The sequence below is a fragment of the Bos grunniens genome, chromosome 25 (assembly GCF_055505025.1).
Source record: "Bos grunniens cultivar Pamir isolate PY7600 chromosome 25, Bosgru_T2T1.0, whole genome shotgun sequence".
Lineage (NCBI taxonomy): Eukaryota > Metazoa > Chordata > Mammalia > Artiodactyla > Bovidae > Bos > Bos grunniens.
The window spans coordinates 7,939,078-7,955,669 of NC_141189.1; the positions used below are offsets into that span (position 1 = coordinate 7,939,078).

General features: G+C 49.3%; 1 protein-coding gene across 19 annotated transcripts in view; it reads left to right on the top strand.

Annotated features, from left to right (window-relative positions):
* Positions 1-16,592, top strand: part of CUX1 (cut like homeobox 1) — a 349,136-nt gene that overhangs the window by 177,544 nt on the left and 155,000 nt on the right. For all 19 annotated transcript variants that reach the window (XM_086374363.1, XM_086374364.1, XM_086374351.1 and 16 more), the window contains exon 4: positions 13,685-13,763. In XM_086374363.1, the coding sequence (XP_086230489.1) occupies positions 13,685-13,763 (79 nt within the window). The remainder of the gene's footprint in view (positions 1-13,684; positions 13,764-16,592) is intronic.

A 16,592-nucleotide genomic window follows, 5' to 3' on the forward strand; every position in this document is an offset into this window, starting at 1 on the left:
CGGCAGAGTTTGTGGATGTTTACAGCGCGCGCCCGCGTGCGACAGGCCCTCCCCAGCCTACCTTGGCTTCTGCTGGAGGACCCGCATCAGGCGCCCTTGGACGTGGGGCTCCCTGAGGGTGCAGCAGCTGACCCTGCCATGGAACAAGGCCACAGAGGGCTCCGGGCTGGTCTCCCAGGGCCTTGGCACACAGTAGGTGCCTGGGAAATGTTTGTTGAAGTTGAAATGCAGAAAAAGGGAGCTCAAAGAACTCTAGAACAAATTAGTAAAGCGATAACATTGGCAAAGTTGACTCCGAGCCCGAGGCTTTAGTGATCAGAGTCACAGGTTTGGGATTCAAGGCCCCACATGACAGAGGAACCAGTACCAGTGCCCACCAGAGCCTCCAACATGCCCACTGTGCTTCTCTGCTCCCTAAGAGCTGGAGAAACAAGGTCTGTGTCAGGGAGCCTGTACTGAGGGAGCCACCAAAGTGACCTTTTGTTCAGCCAGGGCCACCTGCGCTCCTGGATTGCTCCACTGCTCTGTTTGCGACCATGAGCTCCTGGAGGACAGGGTCTGCGTATTCATTCTTTCCTTCAGTAAATATTTACTGAACATCTACTCTGTGCCAGATTAGACCTAAACTATACCCAAGTATGTGGTTTTAGGTAATTACATCAGATGCGCCTTTCATGGAGCCTAACAACTGGGCAAGATCTGTACCCCCACATGGCACAGTGCTTGGCATGTGGCAGGCACTCAGGACACGATGGATGAATGGGGACGGATGGATGGATGGATGAAGGGATGGGCATGTAGGTGGATGGCTAGGTGGGTGGATGGGTGGATGGATGAATGGCTAGTTGAATGGATGGATAGATGGAGAGTTAACACCCTTGGCGTATAAATCAAAAGCATTCTCTATTGATTGAAAAAAGGCTCAATTCTGTGTGTTCACAGTCCCGGCCTCATTCAGGATGCCAGCAGGCAGTTGTGATATGCAGGTAAAAGCCTTGGACCTAGAGTTATAAGGCCTAGGTTTGAGGCCTGACTTGCCAGTGACCTTGACCTTCATAAAGTCAGTTCATCTCTCTCTTAGTGCCTGTTTTCTCACATAATATGTGAAGAAGTGAGCAGAGGTGATTTGAATGAAGATTAGAAGTAGTATTTGTCTGTGAGAATAGACTGACTCTTAATAGTTATTTTTTTTTCCCTGAACTAAATTTATCCAGCTTGTAATATTCAGCCAGATAGTATTTATTTGAATACTGTGGAATTTAAATTATTAGGGTATTTTATTTTCTACAGATCTCCCTTCCCTTGGAAAAACTCAGTCTGGATGTTAATTAGATTTTACTAAATGCTCCATCAATTTAATGCAGTAATTCCTTAAATGAAACTGACACCGACGACCAGATGGTCAAAAGAAGGACTGTGAACGTATGTGCATGACTCAGGAGGGTTGGTGGGGAGCACAGGGACACTGATCATAGCTGAGAGCCAGAGAGGTTCTGTTGCCCAAAGGTGGAGAAGTCCACATTCCAAATCTTTCAGACTCTGCCCCTGCTCTCTTTGCTAGTAATTATTTGCACAGCATTTTGCTTCTACAAATCACCATTTCCATGATCTCACGAAGCCTTCCCCCACCCCAACCTGCTCTGGGGACATTATCGCCAACCAGAGTGGCAGGTGGAAGGGGAGGAATGAGTGTGAAGAGCAGACGGGGTGCTCTCGGGGGAGATCTGTGCCCCCTGCTTCTAGGCTTTTGGCTGTCCTCACCTCTCACCGTCTCCTGGTCCCATCCCGGAATCTGTGGCTCCCTCGTGCCCAGCCAGATGCCACCCTCCTGTCACTCCAGCGAGGGTCCCAGGCTGAAGGAGCCCACCCTCGAGTGATGTCCAGTCCCTTGCATGTCAGCCCCCTCCAGGCAAGCTTCACAGCTGCCCTTGCTCTGTGAACCAACAGTTCTAGGGGTGCTGGGCACGTGCACTGCTCCTCCTTGCTGCCCCCAGCTTCTCTCCTGTGTGACACCCTGCCCACCCCCTGCGCCCCCCACCCTGCTGCCTCTCTGGTGCCTCCTCTCCAGGGACACAGCTGAGAGTGGCAGAGAAAACGAAACAGACACATCCCAGATTTTGAAAGGAGACAGAGCTGGATTTGAATCCTGACATCATCTTTTACCTGGGTGACTGTGAATGAGTCATTTTAGCTTCTCCGTGCCTCATCTGTATAACGGAAAATCTGCACTACATAGCAGAGACGTGTATGTGTGTGTATTTAAAGATCATGGTGTCAAAGCAAGGCTGGTAAAGAGGAAGCTCTGGTTATTGATCACAGACTCCTCCGGTTCCTTCAGGACTCTTAAATCCCCCCGGAATGAGCCCCAACCTCCCAAGGCTCTCATGCACACCTGCCCATCCCTGCTCAGGTGATCCTCTTCCTTCCCCTCCAGAGCAACCCTATCACTTCCTGGTTGACAGCCTCTGGGACTCCCAGAACCTTTCAGCATGAGGCTGTGGCCCCAGGCTTCGCCCCTAGGCTGCCCCGTCCCCACCTCACACCCGCGATCCCGCCCCCCGCCCCCTGCCCCCTCCGCCGACACACACACAGACACAAGCTCTGCTCCAGGCATAGCAGATCCTGCACTTGTGAGCACGCCTCATTGTGTTTGCACGGGCTCCCCCTGCCTGGAAGCCCTGCCCCTCCCATCACATAGGGAGCTGACCTGAAGTGTGCACAACACGAGATGCAGAACAGTATCTATAACACCCTCCCGTGTGTGTGTGTTTTAAGGGAGACAGTGTGTGTATACAGATCCTTTTAAGTGCGTAAAATATTTCTGGAAAGATACTCGAGTGACTCTTTTCCTCCAGGCCAGGCAGCTGGGTGACAGGTAGATGAGGATGGGAAGGAAACCAACTTTCCACGATATGTTTATACTTCTTGTTTTTGTCTCTCTTTTCTTTTTTACAATTAAATGGTTTTTCGCGTACTCACAAACTTGGGCAGCCATCACCAAAATCCAGTTATGGAACGTTTTCATCATTTCAGAAAGAAAGCTCATACCCGTTAGCAGTCACTCCGCCCCCAATCCCTGCTGCTGCTGCTAAGTCACTTAAGTCGTGTCCGACTCTGTGCGACCCCATAGACAGCAGCCCACCAGGCTCCCCCGTCCCTGGGATTCTCCAGGCAAGAACACTGGAGTGGGTTGCCATTTCCTCCCCTAGTCCTGGCAATCACTAATCGCTTACTTTCTGTCTCTAGATTTAACCATTCTCAGCATTTCATGTGAATGAAATCATTCACCGTGGGGTCTTTTGTGACTGGCTTCTTTCACCTAGCATGTTTTCAAGAGTCACCCATGCTGAGGCCTGTATCAATACTTAATTCCTTTTTATGGCTGTGTAATATTCCGTTGTGTGACTATGTCACGTTTTATCTGTTCATTATCAGTTGACAGCTGGTGGAATATTTTCTACTCTTTGGCTATTTTGAATGATGCTGCTAAGAACATTGATATATAAGTTTCTTCAGAGATAATGATTTTCATCTTTCTTGGATATATACCTAGGAATGGAATAGTAACTCCGTGTTCAATGTTTTGAGGAGCAGCCAGACTGTTTTCCTGTGGTGTACGTCATTTTATATTTCTACCAGCAGTATGTGAGGATTCCAGCTCCTCTACATCCTCTCTAGTGCTTATTATCTGTCTTTTTTATTATAGTCATCCTCGTAGGTCTGAAGTGGTATCTCACTGTGGTCTTGGTTTGCATTTCCTGATAACTATTGATGTTGAGTATCTTTTCATGTGTTTATTGGATATTTGTATATCTTCTTTAGAGAAATGTATATTTAGATACTTTGTCCATTTTAAATTTATCTGTTATTATTGAGTTGTAAGAGGTCTTTATGTATTCTGGATACTAATCCTTTATCAGATATATGATTTGCAAAACCTTCCTCCCATTCTGTTGGGTTGTATTTTCATTTTCTTGATAGTGTCCTTTGAAGCACAAAAGTTTTAAATTGTAAAACTCAATTTATCCATTTTTCATTTGTTATTTGTGCTTTTGGCATCACAGCTAAGGTCGTGAAGATTTACCTCTGTGTTTCCTTTTTAGAGTTTTTGCAGTTTTACCTTTTACATTTGGCCTCTGATTCACTTTGAGTTGGTTTTTGCATACTGTGAGGAGGGGTCCAGCTCTGCTCCTCTGCACATGGATGACCAGTTGTCCCGGTTCTGCTGCTGCTGCTCTTTCACCCTTGTCACAAATCGTTTGACCAAGGGTTTGTTTCCGGACTCTTAGTTCTAGTATGTTCTGTATATCTGTCCTTGAGCCAGTGCCTCACAGTCTTAGTCAATGTAGCTTTGTAGTAAGTTCTTATAGTAAGTAAGTTGTAATGAGTCCTCCAACTTTGTTTTTCTTTTGGGGTTACTTCATTTGCATATGAATCTTAGGACCATTTGCATATGAATCTTAGTCTTATCCTTCTGTGAAGCCCGCTAGGATTTTGATGGGGATTGCATTGTACCTGCAGACTGATTTGGAACTTTTGCCATCTTAACAATAAATTAAACCTCCCACACCATGAATATTTCTTAATTTCACTTCCAGATTGTTTACAGCTACTGTATAGAAAGACAGTTGATTTTCATATATTGATTTTATGCGACCTTGCTGAACACCATATATGTTTTTATACTTAAAATGAATTCTGTTTACTATATACATATCATCTATTCACAAAATAGTGTTTTAAGTGTCTCAGGTAGGCATTCAGTCTTGGGGCAGCCTCTCCTCTAGCCCTGCTGTGGCTTTCCTGTGGAGGGTTGGGGGATGGCCCGCTCCACCCTGTGTCCTCTGAGAGTGGAAGTAGAGGCTCTGGCCACAGAGAATAGGCTGGCACACCTCCTGGCACATTTTGCCACTCCTTAAATGATTTTATTGACAAAAGTGAAGGAATGAATGAACTAGTAAAACAGGCATCAGCACATCCCACCTCGGAAGTGCTCTGTGGTTTGCAAAGGTTTTCCTGCTGTTAAACTGTGATCTGCCTTCCTGTAACTTCTACCTGTTGGTTTTGGTTTCTTGCTCCAGGGAGAGACGAGATAGCTAATCCTTCTTCCTCACAACTGCTCTTCAGATACACCTTGACAGCTGGAATGTCAGATGTACATGAGAGGGCTTTGTAAACCGTACAGGAAGACCGACGTGCTTGTTGCTCTTTTATCATCTTTACTGTGCTCTTGCTATCCTCCGCCATGGGTCTTCTTTGTGCCCCCCCACCCCCACCCACTCTTCATGGCACTGTCTTCTGGAATTCTCCAGTCTGTTACTCCTGGGAACTTTGGGGTTGGAGGGATAGTTAAGGACTGTGTCATCAATTTATGTAAGACCTACTTTCATGTCATGACCCAGGTCTGCACTGCATTGCCTTTATAACCAGACCTGCCCTATGGGGTCTGTGCCCCCTGCTCTGAGCAGGGTAGGGATTTCCACCAAGTCCTGTTCAGTTCTCTTCAACAGGGAGTACCGCCAGCATGATTCTTCCTCACTGCCCTCTGGGCCTGGGTGCTGGGAGTCATGAAGGAACGTGACCTTGAGCGACAAAGCTGCTGGTGGCAGCTGGGCTCCCACTCCTGTTTCCAGCCTCTCATCTCTCCACATCGCTCCAGAGATGGCCGGAGGGCGTCTCCTCCAGGGTCCTCTCTCATCTCTCTCGGCTATAGCAGGATTGGTACTTGCCAAGCATTAAGTAGACGTATACTTAGAGGAGAATTCCTGGGCTCTCAGCTAATGCGATCTTCTCTCAGAAAATATGTTCCTTTTACGTGGCCGGGCTCAGTTAAAATTAGAACTGGGAAGCTGTGGCTCCATCCACATCTGTTTTGGACAGGACCTTGGTCATTCTCCGTTGCCTTCTGGAATTCCACATGGCTCTTGACATCGTGTTTTGCTCTGGAAAGAATTCTGCAGCCAGACGTAGAGACAGAACTATTCTTTCGTATCCCTGCAGCTCTTCCTGATCCTCACTGGCCCATAGTCCAGCAACGCGCATCAGTTTGAAAATTGCATTAACGGTCTGTGTTTATTTCTAAACCATTAGTTTGTACATTCCCAGGGTGTAGCTAGCAGATTGTTCCTGAGTGTGCTGTTGCCACCACGGTGCCTTAAATGTCGTTTAAGTGTCTCTGTCCTGGAGCATTTCTGGCTTTCTGCTGGGCTGGATGGCAGCGGAGGCCAGCCTGTGCTGTAGTGGGAAGAGTGCAGATTTGGGGTTATTCAGGAAGACGTGGATCTTTACTCAGCTTCTGCATGCTCCCGACCATTCCAGATACTCACATTTCATTTCACAACCACTCAGCAATGCACTAAACAGATGAAGAGACCCAGGCGTAAATTAAGTAACCCGCCTCCAGATCCTCCAGCCATCAGCACCCAAGTCTGCATTCCTTCAAAGCATACATTCTTTCCCACCCGCACCCCTCCCCCAGCCACGTGGCCCCCAGTCCCAGTGCTGTGCAGGGGATGTCATCATATTGGAGTAGGGGTTTTGCTTGGGGGCTTGGTTCTGAGCAATTTGGTCAGTTTCTGCATCTGAGCAATGGCACTGCCCATATGGCAGTCCCCATCACCAATCACAGCACGAGAGTTCTTCTCCCCATTTTGCAGACATAGACCCTGAGGCACAGAGAGGCTGATTTAGGGGCTGCGGCTCAGCCTTGCTTTTCTGGCACTGTACCATCTCCTGGCCCCAGGTGCCTCTGCCCTGCCTACCACCTGTGCCTGGCAAGTTCGAGCAACACCCTGAAAGGATGAGCCATTTCCACTTCAAAATACGCCCCACTGAGCAGTCATCAAGGCCCATCATTCTGTTTCGTATCTTTTTGGTGATCCCTGGGCCCTTGTACCAAGTCCACGCTGTTGTCCATCTTCATAGCTGGCATGACAAGGCACTCTGTGTGTGGCCGTGGGGGTAGCCCAGCTGGGCTATGTCCAGCATCCACAGCAGCCCATTCAGGGTACCCAATGAATAGCATCCTTTTCACTGTGAGTGGAGTGTGCAGCAGTCATGGCCCTGGGACTCAGGCCACCCCGGCAGAGATGCTAGAGTCACCAGCCCACAAGCAGAGCGTAACAGCAGCTACCAAGGCTCCATGCCTCCCAAGTGCTCAGTCCACTTGCTGGCAATGTGCACACATTTTTAAAAATATATTTACAAAAAGCCTGTGAAGAGGTCTTATTTACTCCCTTTTAGAGATGACTTACCCTGACTGGTTCCTCTCCACTCACAAAGCCCTTCCCTTCCCTGCCCTCCACTGACACCTCCTCCCCAGGGTCCTCTAGTTCTGACTAGGGCAGTTGGCGCCCCTAAACCAGACCAGAGCTTGGCTGTCACGACGCTGCATTTCTTCTTGTTGTTGTTCAGTCACTCAGTCATGACCGACTCTTTTCAGCCCAATGGACTGCAGCACAACAGGCTTCCCTGGCCTTCACCATCTCCCAGAGTTTGTTCAAATTCATGTCCATTGAGTCGGTGATGCCATCCAACCATCTCATCCTCTGACATCCCCTTTTCCTCCTGCCTTCAGGCTTTCACAGCTTCAGGGTCTTTTCCAGTGAATCAGCTCTTCACATCAGGTGGCCAAAGTATTGGAGCTTCAGCTTCAGCATCAATCCTTCCAACGAATATTCCGGGTTGATTTCCTTTAGGATGGACTGGTTTGATCTCCTTGCAGTGCTAGGGACTCTCAAGGGTCTTCGCCAGCACCACACTACTTAGACTAAAGTGCGGTGGATATTACCAACCTTCTCGAAGCTCTCAACTGTAGAAAACTACCTTCTCTACCCTGATCTTCCAAGGTCCTCAATGTTATAAAAGTCACCAGTGAGCCTCGAGGCATCTCTTGACCAGCGCAGACTTCTCAGCCTGGAATCTACCCTTGTTCATGCACAGACATACCCCAGGAGGCCTCCCATGTTAGTCAGGACCTGGGGGCTGGCGGGGGCTTGGTAGGGGGCGGGGTGGAGGTCAAAAGAGGAAGGTGCTGCTGACCTGCCCTGGGACAGACCGTAGGGTGGGGAGAGGATGCTTCCAGACGTGAGGCATCCTTGCTCAGTGTGGGAAGTGGACAGAAGGAGACTCACCATGAGCTCAGGTGGTGCAAGGACCAGCACAGCCGCAGCGTGCAGGCTCCTCACTGCGCTGACTTCTCTTGCTGCCAAGCACGAGCTTTACGGCTCTCGGGCTCAGTAGCTGTGGCCACGGGCTTAGTTGCAGGAGGCATGTGGGATATTCCTGGACCACGGATGGAACCCACGTCCCCTGCATTGACGGGCAGACTCTTAACCACTGGACACTGGACCACCAGGGAAGTCCCACATGTCTTTATTCAGAGATCCCAGTGCAAGAAGTGGCTCCTCTGAGGTTGTGCTGTTCTCACAGCAGAGAGAGAGCACGCAGAGCTGAACCACACACTCACTCTTAGGTCTTACATGCAGACGAAGCACGTGGCACCACCACTTACGTCCCGCGTGGCCCCATCTGCCACCTGTGGTCCAGAAAGCCCCCACACGTCATGTGGCTACGGGCAGAGACAGGCGACGCCCTCCCTCACAGGGAGGGCAGACGGTGGGGGAGCAGTAGCAAACACTCTACAGGACGCCCCAAGCCCCATAGTGCAGCTCTGCTAGCGCCCACAGGTTGGGTGTTCCCTCACCCCTTCTAAATCTCGGGAGTCTCATCATCAGTTTCCATTAGCTTGGCCTCTAGCCCTGGCCTCTGAGTTCTCATCCTGCTGGAGGCAAATATTAATTAAGATTTAAAATAAAACCCCTTTCTGTAGACCTTTATCTTGAATGTTAATCCTTATAACAGAAAAGCCCAACTCAGCATTATAAAAGTGATGTTGAAAGGATAACTGTTGGATCCAGGAAACTCTCAATAGAATCACAGGGTGGGCATCTGAGTGGGGTGGGGATGAGAAGTACAACGTAGGAGGCCGGCCGGAGACCGTGGACATATGTGATGGGAAAGGATGCTCCCCTGTGTTGGCGCCAACTAGGTGCCTCTCATCAGAGAAGCAGGTCACCCACCTGCTGACGAGTCACAGCGCTGTCTACATAGTAAGCATTTTCATAGACCTCAAGCTGTACCCCTTCACCATGTGCTCACTTCTGCAAATAAAACAGTTGACCAATGTAGGTAAATATTTATTCACACAATAAATATGTATTCAGCACCTACTATGTGCTCACCATCGGGAGGAAAGCCTAGCACAGGCTCTCAGGGAATCCTGGGTCTCCCGACGGAGCCTCGTCTGCAGTCCTGGACCTTCGGGACAATCCTATGTGGTGACGGGAGTGGCCGGCAGCCCAGAGACGGATCAGCTGAGCCTGGAGGATCAGAGGAACATTCCAAGGAGGCGCCTTCCAGGCTGCGGGGAAACTGCTCACTATTGAGGGAATAGGGAGTAACCGGGTGTGGCTGGAGTGCAAGGCGAGGCGGATCCCCAGAGCAGAACAGGTTTTACCCAGGGCCTGAGCACCGCCAGAACTTCTCCAGATCTGTCCAAGCTCCACCAACAGCAGCCCCTCTGTACTCTACTGTTCCTCGCGGTGGCCCTGCATGCGTGTGGGCGGTAGACAGCATCTCTGCCTCGGGCTAGCTTTGCACATTAAGTAGCCAGAATGTCTAACCTAGGACCTGACATCCAGTCCGTGCCTAAGACCTCACTGCAGACCTCTTCTCATTCACAAACCTCTTACCCCCTGTGCCGAGGGGCTGCCACGCTGAGTTCTGGTTCAAAGGTAGGCGCTCAGGGCATGAGGATGAAGATGATGCCGTCTCTTCCTCTCTCACAACATGATAAGGGGGACAGATGGGGCCCCACTTCCCTGCGCCAGGTGCTGAGCACTTCACCCCTCTGGGCTCCCCCACCCACCCAGCCCTGGTCGGTGGGGCTGGCACACAAGGCCGGCCGGCCTGGCTCCAGGAAAACCCGGCACAGGCATCCTGGGGCCACTGGAGCCTGCACTGTGTCTGGCAGCACAGCCAGATCTTCAGGAGGCATAGATGCCAACAAAGGGTGCTCAAGGAAGAGAAAGCATGGAATTGAGAAGCCCCAGGCCACAGCAAGGGAAAGCCCACCCCAGAAAAGATGGAGCTGGGCAAGGGGGAGGACACACCCAAACTCTGAGCCCAAACCCATGGAAGGAGTCAAAAGAGTGAGTGAGCAGAGAAAGTCTCAAAATTGCCAGAATCAACAAATCCTTCCAGGTTTGGAAACCTTGGAGGAAGGCTTGGGGGTCTTCATCAAGGAGAAACTCACCCACACGTGGCGCTCTCACCACCTCTCTTAAGAATCCTCAGCCCAGGTGCCTAATGTGTTAATAATAAAGCTCAGCGGCCTGGCCTCGTTCTCGCAAGTCTGGGTTGAGTGTTCCTGCATCTGTGCAAACAGAGCACAAAGAAGACACAGGTTCAAGGTTCCTGTACTAATTTGCTAGGGCTGCCATAACCAAGTGCTGCAGACTGAGCAGCCTCAACAGCAGACATGTGCTTCTCATAGTCTGGAGGCCGGAGGCCAAGGTTGGGGTGTCGGCAGGGCTGGTTCCTTCTGAGGGCTGTGAGGGAGGGTCTGTTCCAGGCCCCTCCCCTGGCTCCTGGTGGTTTGCTGACCATCTCTGGTTTGTAGGTGCCTCACCCATATCCCTGGCTTCCTGCTCACGTGAGCTTCTCCTGTGTGCATGACTGTCTCTGGGTCCAGATGTCCTTTGTTTATAAAGACAAGGTCATGTTGGATTAGGGCCCATCCTAATGACCTCATCTGAACACGGTCATCTGCAAAGACCCTATTCCCAAATAAAGCCATGTTCGTGAGTACTGGGGGTCAGGACTCTCAGGACAGGGATACGGTACGATCCATAACAGTCCCAAGTGTGTTGTGTAGGGTACTCACCCCTCCCCCACATCCCCACCAACAACCCAGACAGGAGAGAGAAGACAGTGTTCAGGATCCTTCCACATCCCATTCTCTGCCCCCTGTAGAGGCAGCCACCTTTGTGGGTTTAGGCCGAATTCCTGGGACGCAGATCTGGAGCTGAGCAGAGAAGCGTCTGTAGGTGTCTAGAGGCGTGGAAAGCAGCTGGGGCCCCTGCCCTACTTCTGGGGCAGATTCTGATGCCCATGGGCACAGTGCGCATAGGAGGTGGCAGAAAGGCCCGGAGTGAAGGGAGAACTCGAGACATCTGGAAAGGCAACTCCAAATATCTCTCTTTGCTCAAAACACTGATGTAAGTGGTGGTTAGGAACAGCTGAAATAATACTGCTAAGGCATTCCCCAAATTATATAATAGACACTGAAAAGACTTTATATGTTCATGAAAGCCCAGTACAAAATTTTCCATACAGTTTGATTTTAATACATATACACACACACGTTTGAAACAGCTTTATTGAGATATAATTTACATACCATATAATTCACCCATTTAAACCTGGCATTGACTTTTACTACAGTCATGATCAATCGTGTGACATTTCATCACCCCAAAAAGAAACCCACACCCCTTAGCCATCATCCTCCGGGTCCCCCGCCCTAGACAACCACTAATCTACTGTCTCTATAGTTTGCCTACATGCGTACCTTTCATTCAAAATTAAAAGGGAACCGCAGACAGAGGAATGACTTCCACTGGTGAATGGCAGAATTATGGGGTTAATTTTCCTCTTTATTTTTTAATATATTTCTAATTATACAATGAATATGAACTGCCAAGAATCAGAGTGGGGGAAGGATTTTATTTTAAAAATAAAGAGAGGACTACCTTGACATTTTTAAGTAGTCCTTATGGATTATTTGGAAAACATGCCCAAATCACCACCTTGTTTTATTAGGGGAGAAAGTGGGTCTGAGTCCTCAACAACTGCCTTCACATAGGCATTTTGCAGCACGAGTTGGTAGAAGTTGGAAGTCCATGCACTGTGCTTTTTTCCCACTGCCTTGGATTCCCCGAGACCCGCCCTGCTCCCCCTCCCACAAACCTTGTGTCCCCCTCCCCAGGGTCTTCCCGTCTTTAATCAGGTGACCTCTGTCAGCCCTTAACAAATTGTTGGTTGGCTCAGGTGAGAGTCCCTGTAATTATACCACATCCTTTTGCCTCTTTAATAACGTTGGAGACAGAGTATAATTCTGTGAGGGGACAGAGGAATATATAATTTAGTGTCCTTTTCCTGAGCCAGCGTGAACTCCGTGCGTGTAGCATCTTGCACACTTCAGGGGTAAAAAGTGATCTGTTGTCTGAGCAAACGTGTTTGGGGAGCAAAATACGTACTGAATCCAGCCAGCCGCCAGAGCCTCTTTGGATGTGTGTCTGGTGTGCTGGGGACACATCACCTTTCTCTGATGAATAGGCTTTTCACTGGAGGGAAACCAGCTCAGCTGGGTTGGTTCATGAGACACACTGATCCTGGCCACTGAGGCAGAAACTCACCGTCGCCTAAAGTCGAAACTGAGACACCATCCTTAACACTCCTGGATCCTCTGAGTCTCACATCAGCTCAGCTGGACCTGGGCTCTCTGCTCGGCCTCTTTCCTGCAGTCCCCACTCCGCTGCCCTGCACGTTCTCACCGGGGCAGAGGCAGCAACCTGGTGGGAAAGGTCGTCTCCTTCCTGCCCCTCCTGGCCTGCTTCCACTCTGACTCAGGTCCAGATAGTGCACTGACCCCCTCACCTGGCCAGTCTCACACCCATGTATCCGTGCACTTCGCCCCCAGCAGCCCCACATTCCCTGGGGTGTAATAGCCCCATCTGGGTTTCTTCATCTGGATTCTATGGACAGAATACAGGTGGACACATGAGTGTCCTACAAGTAGAGCGTGTAACCGTGTGTGTTACAGGTGTTTCTAGAAGGAGGGTCTTTGGTTTTCAGAAAATTCTTGGAGAGGACCTAAGGGCTCGCAGGTTTCAGAACCTTGGAGTTTGAATATGTTCCTCCCCTTTTCGTGTCACCTCTCCACCTGGTGAGCTGCTCTTGAGAACTCTGCTCAGATGTCACCTGTTTTATTGCTCAACTCCCGTCCCCTTCTTGGTGTCCCCAGGACTCTGCTTACCGAGCACTTTCCTGGCTGGGATTCATTTATTTGTCTTAGTTGCAGCACACATGATCTTCAGTTGTGGTAATGTGGAATCTTGTTCCCTGATCAGGGTTCGAACCCAGGTCCTCTGCATTGGAAGCATGGAGTCTTAGCCGCTGAACCACCGGGGAAGTCCCCTGGCTGAGATTTCACTACTCATTTACATACCTGTTCCCCAACTGGACCACGAGCCCCTGGGGCTGAGAGCTGTCCCTCTCTGCCCTGCCTCCAGTTCGGAGTCTGGCGTGTGTCAGCTCTTAGTCTATACTGCTGGAAGAAGGAAAGAGAACGTGTTCTCTTGGAGAGCCCCAACTTTGTTGGGTGATGGGACTGCCCTGCCTCCTTCCCCTTCAACGGGCTGGTGCCCGTGGATTTTCTCCCTCTCATGTGTTTGTAGACATTTACACTAAGAGGTTGAAGGCCCAGCTGTCCAGCATTTCCATGAAGAAATCAGCCTCCCATTTGCCATGGGAACTCAGTAGACATGCAATGATTATTAAATCACCTCTTGACAAATTTTGAGCTCTTTGTTCTTCTTGTCTTCCTCCCATTTCCTTTCAGATTGATGCACTGAGTAAAAGAAGCAAAGAAGCTGAGGCAGCCTTCTTGAATGTCTACAAGAGATTGATTGATGTTCCAGGTAAGCCCAGCACTTGCAGCCCATCCATGGGTGTTGTGTCTGGTGAGTCGGTGTGTTTCTGATGGAGCTGCCACGTTAGGCTTTGGTTTAAAATGCTGCATGTTTCACAGAGAAGAAATAGAACCTGTGTGTGCACTGTGCAGACGCCCTGGATGTTCACGGTTCTGGGCTGACCAATTCCGTGTTCAGGAATGGCTTCGATAGGGCACCTCGCATGCCTCGTTCCTCTCCCAGGTCATCCAGGGAATCAGTGACCTCTGGCCAAGTCTTTCACTTCATATCAAAGGGCAGGTGGTAACCCATTTAACTACAATGTGTAGGAGATGTTTCCTCTTTTGAAGGCAATAAAGAGCTACAATTTTAATAACACTTGCTACGGCATTCAGAGAAATAATGGCTCCTCATTCCTTATTTTAGAAAAGCAAGATGGAATTTAGAGCCCCCACTGGTCCCATCAACCCTCTGTCCCCAGGTGGTCCACTCAATCCATGGGGAGGTGACAGACACAGTCACACGGGTCCCAACCCAGTCCAGAAAAGACTCAGATCAGAAAATGAGCCACTCGAATGCCATCCTCTGCTGACCAAGGAAACCAAATTACCACCACCCTCCCCACCCCGCCCACTAGAGCTGCAAGCGTGCCCTTATTAGGAATCCGGTGTGCGTCACCAACACAGCTAGAACTGTCTTAACAAAGCAAAGCAGAAACAAGTCTCCTTTGTATCTGTATTGTATTCTAATTCAAGTCCACTGAGGGCTTTGTGTCCCCTCTGGGAGCCAGAGGCCACACCAAACTAGGATCAGGAGAACTCACTTAGACACTTGGGACAAGGAGCAGGGAGATCCAGATGCCAGGGTCTCCTTATAAGTTCTTGACCACATCCCTTGTTCCTCTGTGAACCTCAGTTTTCCCATCTGTAAAATGGAATAAGGTCGGGAAACAGCCTAGTGATGGAGAGGGATTGCCTTTGTTCTAACCCTTTTGCTATCTCAGGAGTTTATCCAGCTCTTAGTTCCAAATTCTAGCCTTTCAACTGTACCCACCTAGGGTTTCCCAAACACTCTGACCGAGGCGCATGTGAAGCCTCTTCCACGGTGAGTGAATCACTCGTGCCGTCCTTCTCAGGCATCAGCGGCTTGGGGGACCTGCTTGCGTTTTCTTGTGCCAGTGCTAGCTCTGTTAGTGACTTAGTTGAAAGGGGCCAGCTTACTTTGCCTTTTGCCAGAGACCCAGAGAGCCTACAGCTCTTGTTTTCTAAATAACCTACACTCTTTTTTTAAAAAAAGTCCAGCTTGTCCCTGGGTCCTCCCTTAGTGAGGTTTCTCCACTGGGAAGCCACTTGAACAAGTCGTTGGGTTTCTTTGTCTGCAGTTATTTGCCATCTTCACTGCCTATCAATAGAAAAGAGACCACTTTTCTCATCAGCATGCCTCTTTACCTGAGCAGTCCTTATTCATATACATATATAATTTTTAAGGAACTTTGATCATGAGTATATAGTTATATTCTGCTTTTTCCACTTAATGTTATTCCATCATCATTTTCCTTGTATTGGTGATATGCTTCATAATTGTCCTTTTTTGGCTGGCAGTTTTAATTTAAGGTGGTGTGAGCAAATAACATTTGATGTTTTCTGTAATAATAAGAGTTCATCAGAGTATATTTGCATGCCACATAGATCACGTTTACCTGCCTCCCAGGTACGTCTTTCTTACAAATGCTGTGGTCTGACACATCTAACAAGTACTTGAAAAGCAGGAATGGAGCTTGGCGCTCTCAACCTGTGTTTTGAAGTCTGCTTATCGCTCAGATGAAGTAATAATGTGGCTGAGGCTTACAGGAAGGGCCTGGTCAATAGCAATGCATTTATTGATGGTCAGTCACATAAATGGGGAGAGTCGGAGGGCCTTAACTGTCTGTGGGCTCCAGGCTTCAATCCAGCCAAATTCAGAAACATAGGTGGGGTGTGTTAAGTTACGGTTTCAAGAAACAACTTGAACTTCCCTGGTGGTCCAGTGGTTAAGAATCTGCTTGCCAGTGCAGGGGACATGGGTTTGATCCCTCTTCCCAGGTTGCGCTAGTGGTAAAGAACCTGCCTGCCAGTGCAGAACCTGTAAGAGATATGGGTTCAGTCCCTGGGTCAGGAAGATCCCCTGGAGGAGGGAATGGCAACCCACTCCAGTATCTTTGCCTGGGAAAATCCCATGGACAGAGGAGCCTGGCGGGCTATAGTTCATGGGGCCACAAAGAGTAAGACATGACTGAAGTGACTTAGTATAAGGAAGACCCCACATGCCTCAGGGCAGCTAAGCCCGTGCATCACAGCTACTGAGCCTGTGCTCTAGATGACTGTGCTTAGCATCTAGATGATCCTTAGCACTCAGGGTTCATCACACCAGCACATGCACTTCAGAGGCCTTGGGTTTTTGTGGCTGGTGCTAACATGTGTTAGGTTAACACAACTAGAATGTGTTGGGTTAAGTAGCTATCCAACCAGCATCCCAAGCTCGACACACCCAGCCTCACGCATGGAGCAGGGGACCCCCTCTGCCCCAGCCCTTTCCCTCCCCCAGCGGTGCAGCTCTATTGTTCAAAAGAAGCATTGAGGTCACCAAGCTCCTCCCTCTTCTCAGCTTCCACATCTGAAATCCCAAGTAGCGCTATTTCTCCTTCCAAAAACCTCCTTTAGATCAAAGACACCGAGTAAACATTTAAATCCACGATTGTCCTGCTGTGTCCTCTGAACAGTTGCCACCATTAAGAGCTCATCTTTACCTCCCTTCTCACTTGTCACCAGATGTGCCTCATTCCTTCATCAGTTTTGAGGT